At 41.3% G+C, this 19,800-nt stretch overlaps 1 protein-coding gene across 2 annotated transcripts; it reads right to left on the bottom strand.

Moving 5' to 3' along the window:
• Positions 1-1,873: 1,873 nt before the first annotated feature.
• Positions 1,874-19,800, bottom strand: LOC129172886 (four and a half LIM domains protein 3-like). 2 transcript variants are annotated; one of them, XM_054763073.1, is made up of 6 exons: positions 19,597-19,800; positions 9,515-9,687; positions 5,634-5,808; positions 5,024-5,193; positions 3,184-3,370; positions 1,874-3,090 (listed from the first exon to the last, which is right to left on the bottom strand). In XM_054763073.1, exons 2-6 carry the CDS (start codon positions 9,668-9,670, stop codon positions 2,939-2,941), a joined length of 840 nt encoding a protein of 279 aa, XP_054619048.1. In that variant the 5' UTR covers positions 9,671-9,687; positions 19,597-19,800; the 3' UTR covers positions 1,874-2,938. The 2 variants fall into 2 exon arrangements, with proteins under 2 accessions (XP_054619048.1, XP_054619050.1); XM_054763075.1 differs by lacking the exons at positions 5,634-5,808; positions 9,515-9,687; positions 19,597-19,800 and adding an exon at positions 5,484-5,568.

The raw sequence follows: 19,800 nt of genomic DNA, 5'->3' as shown, positions 1-19,800 counted from the left end.
TTTTTAATCGTGAATTGCAACCACCCTTCCGCTACATTATGTTAGCCTATGGAGCATACGTCTCAGTGTGAAGGAACTTTTGCACTCAAAAGCCTAAGTGTAAGTACAGAAGTGCTTCAATTGAGACACAGCAAAGGATTGATAATAAGCAGGGAAATAAACCCAAGCAGCTCATGAAGTTAATTGGCCAATATGGCGTGAACATGACCAGGAGAAACTCATGAAGCGATCAGCACTTGATGAGCATGAACCCAGAAAACCACCATAAGACGCCATCTGTGTACAGGCAGCAAGTGTAGCCTCTTCTTCTTCTGTGGTTTTGTCAGTCAGCGAGATTACTACAGCAGCCTCCACCAGCTGACTTTGAGTCTCCAGGCCCACAGAGGCAGGATGACACATTTGCTGTGGAGCTTCCTTCATGTCCTCCCTACTCTTCCTCTTGGGACCAAGCAAGTCTGTTCTCCTTCAAGGCCTCAAACGAGGTCAAATGTATGTGAGTAGGAGGCCTGGGAAAAAAAACCTCTTTACAAACAACAGCACTGTACTGCATAGCCCCCCCTTTTTAAAAAAATGTATCATCTGGTGTCGATAAGGATAAGCATTATAGAATGAGGCTTTTTGCTGTTACGGGTCATAAATGGCGAAGAAAAGCAGGAAGTGACACGATGAACAGGATGTCGGCGCACGACAAGCAATGATGATGAAATAGTCTTTTTTGATACGCTTTTCTGTTTGCAAGCAGGTTAGTTTCTGAAGATGAAACAGTGGCCTCTACATGATTATAGTATTTCTACGTCATGCGGACTTTATATCAACAATCTGATTGGAACGGGGTGCTGAACTGTAAATATTATTCAGATTATTTAAGTAATAGCAACAGTCAGTTCGCATGGGAGGTCTATTTTCGGAGCAGAGGGGGAGACGCTTTCTGCTGGATGGTTCTTTGTCGTTGATGTGAAAATATATGCCATACCTGTCTGTAATAACACAACATAACAGTGCTATTTTAGTAAAAGATATTTATTTGCTTATGGGTTTATTTTACAAAAAAAAGGTGGTAATATTGTGCGTTTTAGTACATCATATATAGTATAATTTATAATAAAATGTGGCTCTATGTGAACTTTATAACAATATCAACATGCATGTATGTTATAATATTCCAAAATTGCCTATTAGAAAATGCATATTTATCCAGCAGGGGTCAGAACATGGCAACACAGGGCTTTAGGTTGCCTAGACGCTCTCACGTAAAAATTATACAAAACAAGCATTATACAGTGGAACCCGCTTATCTCAGCGGCCCTCGCACTGGCAGACTGCCGTCGACATAAATGGTCGTCAAAATGACCAAAAGACGAGAGTTTTCGTACGCCTCAGTTTTCACATGATTCTGACTCCGTCGGAAATGTTCGGCAACATTTTTGTACAATATTGCACAGAACAAACTGGTCCGTTTGTCATGTACGGTATAATTCCACGAAATCCGAGTTTCTGCCTCACTGTCCGTAAATAACACGCCACGGGGTCAAAGAAAGTTGCAAATGCCAGATATTTGGTAAAGGTGGGAAACATTATTCAATTCAATCTTGACAGGATGTAGGATGTGCAGGATTTTTTGCACTTTTATTTTTCTCAAAAAATTTATTTTTTGTTAATATTTTGTGTCACCAAGTAGGATTCCTTATTCAAAAATTGAATATTTTAGTAGTGAGTGCAAAGAAAACCTGTTTTCGACCTTCTAAATAGTTTGGTTTTTTTACATTATTAGAGCCCTCTAGACATGAAATAACACCCCTATAGTCACCTTTACACTCGTATTACCCAATATAGTAGAATAATAACAGAAAATAAGCCATTTAAGACATAAATAAGACTTGTGTGTTGCTGTAAATGTGTTCCAGCGTTCCGGGGTGACGGACAGGAAGTGACGTCGGAGGTTCAGATTTGAGTTTTAGCTTTAGCCTGTGTTTCTATTAGGGATTTTTGCTAGGGATTATTGTGCCTGTTGTGAGATGATTCAAACGTACAATAAACGCCAGTTTTTCAGACGATCAAATCGGGTGCTTGTGTGTCTCACCGGACATTACAGTAACATTACTGACACCTAGTGACCAGTGTAGAATACTACTTATCATTCACAGCGTCTTTGAACGCGTCTTCGGAATACCTTATATTTGTATTTTCATACAATTACCCTTTTTTATGCTTGAAAATGCTTAATTTAAGCAAAAACTATGTAAAATTTGCTTCAATATGCATATTGTTTTACTGATAAAAGGCTGCATTCAATGTATGAAACAGCATGGTTTATTCATTAATAGATTTTTGGAAAAAAGCGATAATGAGGAAGTTGACATTATTACAGCACATGGCGACAGAAACGTTTTTCATCGATGTCAGTGCTTTGCAAATAGAGTTGAGTGGTGAGATGTCGGGGGGGACCGTGAGTAAACTTAACTTGGGAATTGTTTCAAGTTGTTGCAGATGTTACCGCAGCTCATTTTATGAATCGGTTTTGATGATCGTATGATTGCATGCAGAATGCTTGTGCCAACATAAATAAATAAATAGGATCAGTTTCTTAATATTATATGTTGACGTCGACTTAAGCAAGCAGTTTTTCGAAACAAAACTTGATGAGATGGTCGACTTAGACGGGTTGTTGACATAAGCGTGTTCCATTGTTGCAATGCTTGAACTTGGTTATCTATCACGAACATCAGCAACACACATATCCACAAATATGATGGACGTGTTTTAAATTTTGTTGGAATTTCAAAGGAGTCTCGTGACTCCTTTCTGATATTCAAGCCAGTAAATGAACCAGATGGATTAAAATGTTTCCATATAGCTTTCGCAAATGTAACTACTAAAACAGAGAAGTGAAGAGGCGCGTTTGCAGTGTTGGTGTGCAAAGCTGAGGTTTTTGTGGCGGTCAGTCGTCGTTGTTGCAGTCTGTACACAGAATCTGGTCACGGTCCGGAAAGAAGCCGGAGCCGACCAGTGACACGGAGCAGCGGGAGCACTTGAAGCACGGCTGGTGCCACTGTCGGTCCTCGAAGGAGACATATTTGCCATCTCCGAAACCTGCAGAGACACGTGCACACGTATGATGCATGGAGTCGTGACGTCTGATTGGGGGTGACTCACGCAAGCATGTGAGGTATGTGGTCGAGTCACCTGTGATGGCAGTGTTGCAGCCGGCGCATTTTTTGGCATAGAGGGTACTGAAGCACTTGACACAGTACGGCTTTTCCCCCTCCGAGGTGAAAGGTTGCCCGGCCAGAGGAGTTTTGCAGCCCGTGCAGAGGAAGCACTCTTTGTGCCACACCTCGTCCCTGTAGGTCACCCCTCCTCTAGTCAGAGCCTGCAGGACAAAACGCACGGCAGGAATGTCCCTAGTTAACCTACTACTTCTATGTTGTGACACTGTACAACCAGCACGTCAAAGAAAGGCAAATAACTACACTCAACCAAACACTTTGGTTTTTGCCTCCATCTTTCATGAGCTGAACTCAAAGACTTAAAACGTTTTCTGTCCTGCCTCTCAAATATTGTTCATGAATCCGTGTTCATTCGTAATTCACACACCTCACAGGTGTGGCCTATCAAGATAGCTGATAACGACAGCAAGATTATAACACAGATGTGCCTTAGTCTGACCGTAACAGAAAGCTGCGCCGAAATGTGCAGTTTTTGAATAACTGCTCATGATAGACGGGCTTCCTTGTTTATAAATAAAATACTTTCATAGTTAGAGCATAGAAAACGTGTTTACAACCTTCTAAATACATTTATTTAACATTATTAGAGCCCTCTAGACATGAAATAACACCCCTATAGTCACTTTTACACTTGTATTACCCAATGTAGTAGACTTAAGAGCAAATAAGCCATTTAAGACATAAATAAGACTTGTGCTCGTGTGTGTGAGTGAGTGGCAGGAAGTGGCGTTGGGGGATCAGAGTTGAGTTTCCATGTTGCCATGGCTTATAGCCATAACAGTAGCCTGTGTTTTTATTAGGGATTATTGTGCCTGTTGTGAGATCATTCAAACCTCGTATAAAAGCCTGTTATTCCGGGGATCAAGTCTGGTGCTTGTGTGTCTCATCGAACATTACAGTAACATTACTGACACCTAGTGACCAGTGTAGAATACTACATATCATCACAACATCAATGAATGCGTCTTCTGAATGCCTTATATTTGTATTTTGGTTCATTTAGTCATCCATCCATCCATTTTCTATACCGCTTCTCCTCATTAGGGTCGCGGGGCTATGCTGGAGCCTATCCCAGCTGACTTCGGGCGACAGGCGGGGTACACCCTGGACTGGTCGTCATTTAGTCATTTTCTGCTTAATTTAGGGAAAAAAATAGGTCAGATTTACTTGAATATGCATTTTTTGTTTCACTAATAATAGGCTGTATTCAACCACAAAACATCCATCCATCCACTTTCTATGCCGTTTATCCTTACTTGGGACGCAGGGGTATGCTGGAGCCTATCCCAGCTGACTTATGGGCGAGAGGCGGGGTACACCCTGGACTGGTCGCCAGCCAATCGCAGGGCACATATAGACAAACAACCATTCACACTCACATTCATACCTGTGGACAATTTAGAGTCGCCAATGAACCTAACATGCATGTTTTTGGAATGTGGGAGGAAACCCAAGTGCCCGGAGAAAACCCACGTACATACTACATATCCACTCTCATCCTTCTATTACCTATCGCTTATACTGTGGCTTCTCTCTGCATTCACGTTGCAATTTCTAGTTGAGCACAGTGTTTATTATTGTGGCTACCGCTCTTAATAGATTGTGCAGATGCACCTTATGGGAATTATGGGAATGTTGGCAGGCTATCCTTTCTGTCATTTAGCAATGAGCAAGCCTTCTTCAAAGATAAACACACTGTCAAATACGTAAGTAGCCATTCCAAAGGTAATTTAGTAGAATTCATAAACATAGCAGTCGCCATTGCATTATTCTACTGTATGGGAGGCAGGGTTCACCTTTTTGCAGCAGCTGCACCGAGGAGCAAGCCTGCCCTCGTAGCACGGTACGCAGTAGTAGTTGTTTTTGTCTGGGATGAAGGCCTCGCCACCGATGGGCTTGTCGCATCCGTGACACATAAAACAGTGCTCATGCCACGTGGAGCCACCATACTCCAACAGCTTTGATCCTGGCCCAGAGACAAAGGGTGACAGGGTGAAAAGACATGAAAACGATGATGCTTGTGATTGCTGTTATCTCGAGGGTGGAGAAAATGTGAAAACCTGTTCTGCAGATGCACAACACACACTTCCTGTTGTGCATCTAACTTAGTCTTCCTCGCAAACATCAGCTTCATCTTTCAATCATTTTTAATTTAACGCTTTGTGGCTCTTAAATTGCAGTCAAAAGCCGTGTTAGTGTTTTTAAACTTTAAGGGGACATTCCAACCACTTATTTTAGAATATCCCACACACATACCACAAGATTGCATAGCTTTCCAGTCATCCAACGCCACCACAGCCGCCGCAGCATGAAACCCTCGCTGCAATCATTTTGTCACATCTGAAACCCAAAAATGTTCCTACTATTTCTGCGAAGACCTTCTTTTTACCCGCGAGCGCCACTTACCAGGCATGACTTTCTTGTCGCACACCACGCACTTGGAGGAGAATTCGTTGCCGTAGCACTCGCTACACACCAGCGCGTCGTCTTGGCTCGTGAAGGGCTCGTCGGCCAGAGAGCGATCGCAGCGCACGCAGCGGAAGCAGTGATCATGGTAGTATCTGTTGTCGTAGAAGAGCTCCTGGAGGAGGAGGAGGAAGAGTCAAGGTGACCAGTTGACATTGTAAACAGTACGCACGTGTCATATAATCAATACGATCATCGCCCCACCCTCCAGTTATTAATGATAACCACCACCTTACTTAATAGAAATAAACATAATAGCCAACAATGTGGGTCTAAAATAAATAACTTAATAACTTAACAGTTTATTCTCGTAAAATTCATATATAAAGCTTTGTCATATCGGTGAAAAAGTGTATTTTTAGTGTGAACTTCGGTCTTGGCATTTTTCCTGTTCTTTTTTTTTTTTAATATTGACTATGGGACTATTTCAACTTTCTTTTTGTAAATTCTCCTTTTGTAATATTATAACTTACTAGTATACTTATTCTTATAATATTATTATAATATTATAACTAACTATTAAAAGTTACAACTACTTTATAACTTTTATAGTTTTTAAAAATATATTCCCCCAACCTAACTATCCAAAAATTTATTTTGTTTTGTTTGCTTCTCATAATATTACAACTTAAAAAAATGAGTCATTTTTCTCTAATATTTCAACTTTATGCGAGTAAAATGACATTATTTTTCCACATATTACGTTATTCTCATGAAATCTTTTTCTCTTTAGATTACAACCTCATTATTAAATTATGAATTTATGTTAATTAATCATTTATTTTATTATTCAATTAATTAGATGCATTGTATTCTTTATGCTATGATATGAAATACACTACTGTTTAAAATTTAACAGAATTATTTGGTGAATTTGTATAGTATCTGTATCGAATCGGTATTGCCGATACCAGCCTGAATTTGACTCAGTATCGGATCGGAAACAAAATTAGCGGTATCGCACATCACTCGTGTAACTGCGGGCGAGGGACCATAGGACTAGCATGGTTGAAATCGCTGCAAATGTGGTAAAATGATAAAAAAAAAAAAAAAAGCACACATAAAAGAAACGGGCAACGAGTGTCCATGTGTTGTTTGAGTTATGAGACTCCAGTCACTGAGACGTCACCTCTGAATATCCTCAGCCATAACATATTACTCACAAGCAGTGACTAACACGGGAGCTCAAACACATCTGCATTTTTTTCCCCTTTTGCTGCCGTTTTCCTCATCAGCCAAGACGTCAGAGGTTACCCGCAGGATTGGATTTCCGGCACGCGGCGATTTTGGCTTGCCGGCATGTGAGCCACTTTGCTTGTTGTTGATTTTTCCGTTTTTTTACTGGAACAGATGCTTGTGCTGCAGTTCAGCAGCAGTTCATATCGGCCCTGTGATAAATGGGCCCACTGAACGGTGGGTGAAAAAAAAAAAAAAAAAAAAAAAAAAAAGGAAAAAAAAAGTATTTCCTAGGCGTGGGGTTTCACAAAAACAAGTACAGATGAGGGAGCGAGCGGGATGAGGGATGGCCGCCGCTACGTCTCGTGAGCCGGGGAGAGAGGGCCAAAGTAAGCAGCGTAGTAATTTACTGTCGGTCCCTCGCAGGGAGCTCATGATTCACAGGACACTCGTGGCCTTTTGTGACATCTACGGCTGTTTCCTGCAGCAGTGATCCTCAACTGGTGGCTTGCGGGTTGATACGAAATAATGTAACGCCACCACGAGGTGTGCATGTCTGTGGGTGACTTTGTCCAGCTTGTACCAACTACTGAAAACATTTGCAGATACTTTTTGTTCAAATCATTGTGACTTTGTGGATAAAACATGATCACTACGGTCATATAATGATCATTAAACTTGTTCTGTGAAGTTGTTGTTGTGTTATTTTGCACTACAGTAATCCCTCGTTCATCGCAGTTAATTGGTTCCAGATCACACCATTGTAAGTGAATTTCCACAGTAGGATTCCTGATTCATAAATGAAATGCTTTCGTAGTTAGAGCATACAAAACCTGTTTACGACCTTCTAAATACAGTTTTTAACATTATTGGAGCCCTGTAGACATGAAATAACACCCCTATAGTCACCTTTACACTCCTATTACCCAATATAGGAGATGCAATTAGAGAAAACAAGCCATTAAGACATAAATAAGACTTGTGCTTGTGCGTGTTGCTCTAAATATGTTCCGATGTTCAGGGAGCTGAGTGAGTGGCGGACAGGAAGTGTTTTATCTTGGCGTGGGTTACGGCCGCGACAGTAGCTCCTGTTAGCGATTATTGTGCCTGTTGTGAGATAAATCAAACCTGCAATAAAGTCTGGTGCTTGTGTGTCTCACCAAAGAATACAGTAACATTACTGACACCTAGTGACCAGTGTAGAATACTACATATCATCACAGTATCTTTGAATGCCTTATGTTTGCATTTTAGTTCAATTAGCCATTTAATGTTTGGAAATGCTTAATTTAGGCAAGAAATATGTCAAATATGCATATTTTTTGGACTAATAATGGGCCATATTCAACCACAAAACGGCATGATTTATTAATGAAGGCAAGGGACGACTGTACCTCAAATTCAAACTGTGTTAATGTCTTTGCATTAAATATTAAGATTACTTGAGTTGAAATATGTTCACTATTTGGGTCACCGCTTGTCATTAAGGGGTGATGGGGGGTCCCGCAGACAAACCAGCTGAGAACCACTGTCCTGTTTCTATTCCTATTTTTATTCTGGTAAAATTACAGCTGTTTTTTTTTTTACATTTCTGCGGTTGATTTCATTTTATTTTTTCCAACGATTTCAACTTTCTTCTGGTAAATTTTCTTCTTGTAATATTGTGACTTTATTCCCATAATATTACAACTCCCCCCTCCCAACATAATAATTTTCCAAAAAGGAAAATGAACATGGATGGATAGATTATTTGTTGTTTTTTTCCCCTCATAATATTACGACTTTAAAATAAATAACGTCTTTTCTTTTCTTTGAGATTGCAACTTTATGCTAATAAAATTACATTATTTTTCCCCCAAAATATTAGTTTATTCTCGTAAAATGACAACTTTAAACTTTTTAAACTTTATATAGAAAGCTTTGTCATATATCGGCGAAAAATGCATTTTTAGTGTGAACTTCGGTCTTTTTTTCGGCATTTTTCCTGTTCTTTTTTTTTGTTTTTTTTATTGACAAACTATTTCAACTTTCTTTTTGTAAATTTTCCTCATGTAATATTCTAACTTACTCTTATAATTATTCTTGTAATATTATGATAATATTATAATAACTTTTATAGTTTTTTTTTATATATTCCCCCAACCCAATTATCCCAAAATTACATTTATTTTGTTTTGTTTGTTTCTCATAATATTACAACTTTAAAAAACAAGTTGTTTTTCTCTAATATGTCAACTTTACGCGAGTAAAATGACATTATTTTCCCTCATATTACGTTATTCTCATATAATCCAACTTTTTCTCTTTAGATTACAACTTTTCTTGTGAATTTACTGCTGATTTTCCTTTTTTAGTTCTCTCGTTACATTGTCGCTTCAGAGTGTGCCTCGGGTCAATTTAAAAAAAACAGCCGCAGGCCGCAAATGACCCGCCCCAGGCTGAACTTTGGACTCCGCCTGATGTCAACCTTAGGAATGAGAAGTGGTCTGTCTTCTTGCACACTAATGTTCACATTTTCTGCGTTTCCTTCCCAAAACGCCCGACCTGTGCCGTTTCCAATTCTACTTGCGTCAGATGTTGTGTTGCTCTTTGACATACGGAGCGTGCTGCGCTCTTGACGCTTGGCACCAACAAAGCAAGCTCACCTTGGCATTGTGGCTGATTATTTCTTTGCACTCCTGGCAGGTGTTGGCATACAGGCGGTCATAGCAGGGGATGCAGTGAGGGTTGTCCTCCGCCTGGATGTACTTGCGTCCGTACAGGGACTCTTTGCAGTTTTTGCAGTCGAAGCGGTCACTCATGATGTCAAACTGACCCACTGGGAAGAAAGAATTCACAGTTTAGCAAACATTGTCAGCAACAACGAGGCAAAGGGAGTTCTCAAATATGTGGATGCTCTTTTAATGCAGGAGACATACAAGAGTTGTCTTAGATGTCGTGTTATCTATCTGCTAACACTAGTAGCGCCTTTTGCCACCTGTTAGCTAACTTTTTATGTATTGACATTTAGCCTCGATTAGCTTCAGTTAGCCACATCTGGCTAGGTGCTAGCCTCCTTCAGCACAATGTTGGGCTCTTTTAGCCATGTTTTAGCTTCTATTTGCAGTCCAGTTGGGTAACACTGGTAGTCTTTTGCCACCTGTTAGCTATAGTTTCATATTGTATTGATAGTTTAGCCTCAATTAGCTCCAGTTAGCCACATGTGGTTCGTTGTTAGTCTCCTTCAGCAGGATAGGATGTTTGGCTCATTTAGCCATGTTTTAGCCTCTGTTTGGAGTACAGTTGGGTAACACTGGTCGACATTTGCTAAGTTTTTATATTATATTGATAATTTAGCCTCTATTGACTTTGTTTAGCTATATCTGGTTAGTTGTAAGCCTCATGTGGCTAGTTGTTAGCCTCCTTTACCATGATGTTGGGCTCATTTAGCCATATTTAGACTCTGTTTGGAGTCCAGTTGGGACACACGGGTAGCCTTTTGCCACCTGTTAGCTATCGTTTTATATGATATTGACATGTTAGCCTCCATTAGCTCTGGTTAGCCACATCAGGCTAGTTATTAGCCTACCTTAGCACAATGCTGGGCTCTTTTAGCCATGATTTAGCCTTGAACTGGTTGAGCCATCTGTCTGCTGCATTAATAGCCTCAGTTAACAACATGTTAGCTGTTTTTTTTTTGCCTTAGTTAGCACTATGTTGGACTCTAGTGACCATGTTTTAGCCCACGTTTAAAAAATACCAATTAGCGGCCTCTGTTAGTACGTAGCACGGTGGCCATGTTTTAGCCTTATGTTAGCCACCTATTTTACTTGGAGGCATTTTCATAGTTTTACCCTAATTTGGGCACAAAGTCGCTTTGTCATGTTTGTGTCATGTCACGAGGAGGTGGCCTCAACAAAGTGCAGCTGAGAAGCCATAAGGCTCTGAAATGTCCCTCGGGGAAGAAAGAATGAGCAGAGACACCCCATGTTGCCTTAGTCGAAACTATGACATGACCCAGAACTCACAAACTACCCAAGGCTTCTTTTCTTTTTTTTTTTTCTGAGAAAACAATTTTGTGGCTTGTTATGAAAGCACGAAGAATTAATGATCACTCAAGACAAGGGTTCCTTCTTAAAGAAAGCTGACCTATCACCTGCAACTGGTGTGTAAAGACCTCATCCTAACATCCGGTTTACATTCTGCGTGTCTGCACGGTCATGGAATCTAATAACCGATGATGCAACTTTAGATAAACAACGCAGAGATAAACACAGCGTGTCTTAAGAAGATGCCAGAAGCAGGCTGGATCACTCAAGAAGCATGCTCGCACTGGGAGTTGGACATCCCTCCCTGCCGGTAACGACGACGCTTCCTCTTGCTGGGTCGAAAAACCAAACCAGTCAAGTCAAAACATCCCATCCTGTCTGTTTGGAGGAAACCGGTCACTCTGAAAACGTCTAAAAAAGTGCCTTTTCTATTCTGGTGGATCAATGCCATGGCAGAACAATGGCTTTCCTTCCGGACTTTTTTTTTCTTTTTTTCTTCACGTGTCTCTTCCTAAGCGTCAGCGGACGCGAGCACATTCTGCGGCGTGCAGCTGTTGTCTTTCATTCTTGCCCATTGTGCATCCCAGATATGTGGGATTGAAAATGACACACATAATTATCCATAGAAGTCACACATACCATTTTCCTTCAATGACAACGTACTTTTTTTTTTTTTTTTTTTTACTTTCTATGATGTCACGATCATTATCCATTTTTGGACCCACGGCCCGGCTCGTGTTCCCACAAATCTCCGCGGACCGGGGAGGTGGTGGTGGGGGTCTTACAGGGATGTAATTTATCTCATTTAGTATGTATTGTGTCAAACTAAGACGGGAACAACATCAAATTAAAAGCACAACCACCACTATAAGCGTGGAGTTTGTTTTTCAAAGAGCAGATTATAGCTGCTTGATGTGTGTGGTAACAGGCAGTTTGCTAGCATGAATTAACTTGAAGCTGTGCACACAACAAATATACACGTTAGCGCTCAGTAACGTCATCAAACTTTACCTTTATGTTTTCCCACAGAGTATCAGCATTTGGGAGCAAATATGAAGTAAAAAAAAACAAAAAAACGGTAAAAATACAGTATAGTTGACAATCTGTGCAGAGTGGAGAAGGCGAGCGCACGTACGATGGTGCGGTCAAGGACTGTGAAAAAAAATGGGACACTCGCAACAAACAACATAAACATGCAAAAACTTCAAACTATATTAATTTTTGAATAAAATAATGGCCCATAATGGCCCATAATGGCAGCCTGTGAGGCTGCGCAAGTGTACGTTGGTAAACCTCACTCCCTCTGCTTTGAGAGCTGCGCTAAACACGCGGTCGACAGTTCGGGCTTTTGGCCGTGTGGTCAGCGCTCTCGTCTCCCAGTGTACTGTGCTCGGACCCCGGAGCGGGCAGTCAAATTCAGGGAGGTTTACTCTTCTACTCATTGTGGGTCACTGGTAAGATGGAGCTGATTTCAGGTGCTTTTAATATTATTTTAACATCGATAACAAGTGTATTTGTGATCAGTGAGTGATAAGTGAATTTCCACTAAATAGGGTTCAACATTAATAAATGGAATATTTTCATAGTTAGAGCATAGAAACATGTTTCTGACTTTCTAAATACTATCTCATTTTTACCATGATTAGAGCCCTGTAGACATGAAATGACATGGAACACCCCTGCAGTCACCTTTACGCGCCTCACCTGCCTTGTCTTCAACTGTTTCATGTATTTGTGCAACACACCATGCAAACTCACACAATTTGAACAAATAACTTCAACCGCGTGCCGTTATTCATTGAGTTCGTAAGTGGCCATATTGAACGTGTGCCCCGAGCGTCGTACCGGAGTTGACGCCGCGTCACGTGGCCGCAACCCGGCAAACAACGGAATTGTTCGACCTCCGGGCACGCACTAATGGGGTGTGCTTGGGAATTGAACCGTCACCCTTACAGAACCAATCCTGATTTTAATACTTCTACTTCGTGGTCCAGAGTAGGTGTTGTGATTTTACTGTTCCGAGCAACCTACCATCAAGAAAAACCTTCTTCTTGTGAATTTGCGTATCCCTTAGGTTCCATGACTGACTTGGAATGGCCACACCCTCTCCAGATACGTGACAACCGTGTGACTTCTGTGGATGCAGAGGCTTTTACGTTTTAAGTCTACCGGAGCCTCTTTCGGACCACACCCAGGAATACTTCAAGAAGTCATCCACCTCTCGTATGCCTTGCACTGTCCCCTTAATGAGTGAACATGATAGATTCAACACTGTCTGTCCTACTGAGAGATTTAGCGGACTCCCTTTGTGCTCCGAGTGCCAAACGCCGACTGTCTCCCAGGATCAGGCGGTGGGAATCCCGTCTAATGTCCCCCTCATGGCTCGCCGCTGTTGCTTTACTCATCCGACACCGTGACAGTTTTGTTACGACCCCAGCCAGGAACTCCACAGGCCCTACGAGCGCCGCTGGCATTGCTGTTTATTCTCACCGCAGAGGAATTCAGACGTGCGTTTGAGGTTTACGAACCCGATGATTCCATAATGAAAACTGCTGTCATGCGTAATAAAGTGCGTTGGCGCGAGTATGTACAGTGCGTGCGTGTGAAATATTCCATAGCCACGCAAATTAATTGACTGATTTATGGCATCTGCACTTTTTTTTTTTCAGGAGCTGTCACATTCCTCTTCCAAGGCAGACACCTGAATTGGACCACGTTTGGTCTAAAAAGCCTTTTTGGCTCTTTTTATATTTTTCTACAGTTAATAATAATCTGCTGGATAAAGCTGAGGTTTGGTTACAGTGGCAACTGTGAATTCTATGATTTAACCCTTTATAGGAAACTCGGATTTTCAGCCCTGGACAAAGCTACTCGGTGTTGTTTTGATTGCCATTTGTTGGTTGTTTTTTGACAGGGGTGCCGCAAGAAGTGGAAATTTTGGTGCAAATTGGGTTGAAATGCAGAGTTTTTCTGTTGTCACGGAATGGAACCACTACCTTTGCCAAAGAATGCTAACGGTCGAGTCCGATCTACAGTATATAACCATCGACAGTGTGTAGCCTGCAAAGTAACACAAAGTAGCATTCTAAGTGTATTCCAAATATTAGGGCCCATTCTTTTGGCCGGCCCGTATGTTTTGAGCATGCTAAAAACTTTCGAGGTGGATTCAAAGTGGAAAAATATTGAACGGCATTTGAATGGTATTCTAACCGCACTCTGACGGCATTCTAAATATTCTTACGGTATTCTCTTACGGACATAATCAGAAAATAAGTCATTCAGGCCATAAATAAGACTCGTGCTCGTGTATGTTTCAGTAAATATCTTCCGGATGTGTGGACAGGAAGTGATGTCGGGTATTCAAGGTTGAGGTTTAGCCGGAGTACGGCCACAACAGTACCCAGTTTTATGATTATGATTATTACTATTACTTTTGTTATTATTGTGCCTGTTGTGAGATAATTCAAACCTGCAATAGTTGTTAGTTTACGGCGATCAAGTCTGGTGCGCGACAACTAGCGGCCAGTGTAGACTACAGTTCATTAACATCCTTTCATCCCTTAAACTGTATTTTGTATTTTAGTTCACTTATTTTTATGCTTGAAAAGGTTTAATTTAGGCCAAGAATACATACAATTTTCTTAATATGCGTTTTTTTTTTAATACTAATAATAGGCTGTAGTCAACCACAAAACAGTGGCCATTTATTAATTAATTATTTTTTGAAAAATCTGGATCGGGAGTGAGGGAGCGATGTTCGAACCGCAAAGTGGTGAGGGACGAGCGGCATTAAGTGCAATTGAGGTATAATATGACCGGCGAATAGCCTAACTTTTTCCAACAACGTTGGAAAAAGCCATTGGGTGTGAAGGGTTACATTTTATACTCAGGTGTAATTATTAGCACGTGAACGGTGCCGATTTCTCACCACATTCTTGCTGTATAGCTCCTTTCATGGAAAATATCAGCCGTGCTCGTCACATCTCAGAACTTTCTCCAACTTGGCTGCTCGTGATTATTATGATATACTTGGAAAATGGCATGAGAACAGAACCTGAACACAAACACAGCACTAACAATCAGCGCTTTCTTCTTTAAATGCAGCACCCGCCAAATGACCCGGAGACTATGCGCTTTCAGCTAAAAGCAGTAACAAAGTTGGCTTATAATTAGACTTTAGCTGTTTTTTTCTCCCCCCACTGGGATAACATTCGGGGGGTTTTAACGGCGGTTCGGCACAGTTGAAGTATTGTTTGGCTGCTGACTTGCGAGAGGTGAAAGAGAATATTGATGGAGGCACAATGCTGGCAACCCACAGAGGAGAGCTGCCTGCAGCTTTGGAGCAAAAAAAAGACCCCCTTGGCTTTGCGGCGGTTAACAGTACAAACAAAACAACAACAAAAACCACACACACACACACACACACACACACACACACAAAAGGTGCTGTATTATAACCGTCAGATGACTGCGCTGCCTTTCATGGAACAGTACAAAGACGGTCAATGTGCGGTTGCTGTTTCACATGCACACACACATACATTTACTACATAGTTGATTCGAACCATTCAAACAGGGAGTGTAAGTCACACCAGTGTCACTCTTGTGTCATAAAGGGAGTTCAATAAGAATATAACAGTACAAAGCCGTTGTTTGTACTGGACTTCCTGTAGCTCAGCAGCAAATACATACACAAGCCACGACATAAGCTACAAAAACCAGAGCTGTATCAGTCATTATGCCTTATGAAAGATAATCATGGTGTTATTACGTTTTGGTTACTTTATGTAGCTACATACTTAGGCTGACCATATTTTGATTACAAAAAACCAGGGCACTCGGCCCGGCAATGAGATACTCAAATGATACTGGACGTTTGCTCAGAGATGCCTTAAAATTTCAATACATTTAAAGTGCTCCTCTGACAGAACATTGTTCTATTACAAAATACTATCAATAACCAAGACATAAATTCCAAAGGAAGAACTTTGAAAATGACTCCAAAAACAGAATGACGCAGGAACCTGAAACCAAATGCTTAAGTTTTGGAATGTCTCGAATATTTCCGGGAAAAATGTGCCCTCAAAAGTCGCAAGGACTTGGGAATTTGAACCGCCATTGTGCATGACAACCCCAATGTTACCAGACTTCGACTCCGCAAGCATGAGAAAAGTAACTCCATGTTTTTTGTTTACTTTGGCTTTTGGCGACTTTTCAGCAACGCTAATTGAAGTGGATTTACATTCCGTGTCGCTCGCAGAGGTCAACGCTCAGGTCATTTGTGTGTATGCTCCGGCACTAGGAAAAATTTGCGGGAATATCGCCAAGAAGCATCCGGACTAGGTACCCGAGCCACCTCAGCTGGCTCCTCCCGATGTGAAGGAGCAGCGGCCCAACTCTGAGCCGCTGCCCAATGACAGACCCCCACTATTAGACAAACACTGCCATAGGTGAAGGTGGGAGCATAAATCGACCGGTAAATTGAGAGCTCTCTCTTCACCACGACGGTCCAGTACAGCGACCGCATTACTGAAGGCGCTGCGCCGATCCACCTGTCGACCTCACCCTCCACGTTGGGTTTGTGCCATGAAAATTACTTGTGCAATCGTGCTGACATGCTTTTTGAGTTATTATAAATTTAAGTGTCCAGTACGGATGTAATCCAGCCCCCCCAATGTGCTCTGAATGACACCAAAATCATCATCCAGCTGGAAAATAAATCTTTAATTAATCAACGGTGTATAGCAGCACCGTCGATCATTTTAACGGCACAAAAGAGCACAAACACAGCAGTAAAGAATTAGACTACAGTGGAACCTCGGTTAGCGTGCGCGCCGGTTAGCGTGTTTTTCACTTAACGTGCAGAATTTCTGCCAAACTTTTGCGTACAATATGGTGCACGTCTCATCATGTTATTAATACACTGTGTGAGTCCAACTGTGTTATTTATGTATTTTTACCACAAACTACTTAGCTTGCTACTACATGGAAAAAGGAACGAGAAGTCAGCTCCGTCTGTCTATGATGTCATCAGCGGTTGGCTAATTAACACAGTTTCTCGACACAAAACATGTTTTTATAGTTTTACATGCACAAAACAATTCTAAATGCATTTAAACAACGAATTAAAAAGATAAATTAACATTTGAGGTCACTTTTACGTTCACTGAAAACGTATCGTTGCCAAAGACACAAGATTGAGATGGCAGCGAGATCAACACGGACGCCACCCTTGAATCAGTGTTTCTCACCTTCTTTGTCAAAATGCTGGCACTTTTAGCTTTCTTTGGTTCCATTTTGGGTTATTTTGCAGCCGTGATGAAATGGAAAAACAGAGACACTATAGAATTCAAGCTTGGCCAACACAAAGGTGGTGTTGATCTCGCTGCCACATGGCGTCTTTGGCAACAATCACATCTTCAACGAATGTAAAAGTAATCATAAATGTTCATTTATCCCTTTTATTCGTCATTTATACGTACTTAGAATTGTTTTCAGCATGCATGTCGGGGGTCTGGATGACACCATCTTTAATAACTAAAAAAAAAACAGCGATCATTTTAATGGCATAAACCGTAGAGACTATTTTAGTACAGGTTTGTGTGAGTTGGCAGGGGCATCCTCAAAAGAAAACACAAAGAGGTTAGCCTTTGTCTAAACATCTGAGGTGAAAAGAATCAATCAGGGTGATGAGGAATGAGGCAAATGTCATCATACATACAATAAAAATGACAAGTAAACACATTTTCCCATCAACTCTCCTCTGACAGTGTGGTGTCCACTTTAGCTTCTGGGTGTTAATTTTGTCAAATGTTTGCTTTCTTGCAGTTTCCTGCTGGATTTATTTGCAGAGCTTTGCGCTGCAGAGCCTTTAAGAGCCTGCAGGCTGAGTCGGAGGTGTTTCATCTATAAAAGGTTATGGCAAAAAGTGAGACATCAACTCCAACCTGCCAAAGCTACAATGTTACGTAAGATGTCTAATAAAACGTTGGGGATTTCAGGGAATGCGCATCATTTTGTTCCGGCATTGTTCCAACATAAAATATAACACTGCAGCCCATTAAGTTCACTAAATGATCCTACGTATTGCTACAAAGTGCTGAAATGAATGATCAACGGGGAAAACGCAAAATTTGAGGCCGTACAATTTGGAATGGGAGCAAAATTCACACAAAAATATTCACACAAAACCTCATACTGCTTCAGTTCCACCAGCACCAAAGATAGAGAAACACTTTATTGATCCTTTGCAGGAAGTTACATTGTTACAGATAGCGCAGTATGGATAAGAATTAAATAGGAATAGAAATGAAGGAGTCCTCGTGAGCACAAGCGGTATAGAAACTGGATGGAAAGAAACGAAGGGGAGTAAACATGAATATACAAACAGCCTCCTACAGTATATACTGTAAGTATTATTGCTACTTATGCATCAATATTGCGCAATCGCATTTGTTAAGATGCAGTATGCTATTTGTAAATATACATATACATGTATAGAGTGGCTCGGGGTCATTTTCGGCCCGCAGCTTGTTTTTTTTTTTTTTTTTTCATGTCCTTGGCATATTGTAAAAATAGGCCGCACGGTGGCCTAGTGGTTAGCATGTTGTCAGGAGATTGGGAAGATGTGGGTTCAAATCTCCGTTGGGCATGAGTTTGCATGTTCTCCCCGTTCGTGCGTGGGTTTGCTCCGGGTACTCCGGTTTCCTCCCATGTTCCAAAAAACATGCATGTTAGGTTAATTGGCACTGAAGTAGTCATTTTAATGTACAAAATGCATCAAAGGGACCGCCCCTCCCCGCCCGACAACAACCTTCTGTTACTCTGCATGTGGTCATCGCTGGAAAAAGCGACACCGCTGGGTTACGTCGTTAATCACGATTAAAGAAAGGAGAATAAAGGAAATCGTGATATAAATCGCCTTCGCCCAGTGTAAGAATGTGATCAAAAACTTGGCAAAATCGTGCGATTCTCAAAAGATTTTTCCTCCAGCCTTCTGTTTTATGTAAAGACCAAAAAGAATGAATTGCTGTGTGGAAACAACTAACAATGCATCCCCCACCTCCCCCAAAAAAACACCTCGTCAGTGAGAGAATGCAGCATAGGCTTGGAATGTCTGCACGAGCTTCACCCAAATGACTTTCGGAACATGATGCTGCTGTGCTGATGGAAACCATGAGCCTTTCGTGAGGGGAGGGGGGCATCTAGTACGGGAGACATGACATCACTCTGACTGAATGAGCTATTAACATGTAGCAGGCCAATTAAATAACACGTGCAGTGCTCATTCACGTTACTTGATAAAAACACGTATTTCTTGTTATGTTTTCACACATTTAACCCGTTTTTGTCCCACAACAAGAACATCCTCTGGGTGCATCCTGGATGGGGAGGGTCACATATTTCACTTAAAAACACAATTGAGGGAAAATTGGTGTCAATGCTATTCATACATTATACACTTAATTGGTTTCAATCTCTCTCTATATCTAGCCAGCGCTTTAAGTTGCCAGATATTCACAAATGATGTACGGTAATCTAGTCTTCCTAGTGGTTACTTTTAGACATTAATAATGTGTTTTTTTTGCACTTATACGAAGTGTATAGTGATTGCAAGCTCTGAAGACATCTTCACATGTTCCGAAGTACCATTATCCACATCGATATGGTAAGTAAATAAAGCACTGCGTTGGATTTACCTTGCCGTGCACATCAGCAGCTTGCAGAAACTTGCTGGCCTCCTCAGCTGGATCTTTCCAGCTTTGTTCCACTTGTGGCTCTCTGCTGACAGAATGGCAAAGAATTAAAATCCTGCGTGGGCTCCTGTGGCCTTAAAGCGACAAGGCTTCCACTGACTGAAGCAAGCATGTGCGACTGATGTTACCCAAAAAAAGGTCATGCAT

The sequence above is a fragment of the Dunckerocampus dactyliophorus genome, chromosome 20, assembly GCF_027744805.1.
Source record: "Dunckerocampus dactyliophorus isolate RoL2022-P2 chromosome 20, RoL_Ddac_1.1, whole genome shotgun sequence".
NCBI classification, from domain to species: Eukaryota; Metazoa; Chordata; class Actinopteri; order Syngnathiformes; family Syngnathidae; genus Dunckerocampus; species Dunckerocampus dactyliophorus.
The sequence above is the reverse complement of the archived record's forward strand: the minus strand, read 5'-3'. Positions and strand labels throughout refer to the sequence as shown.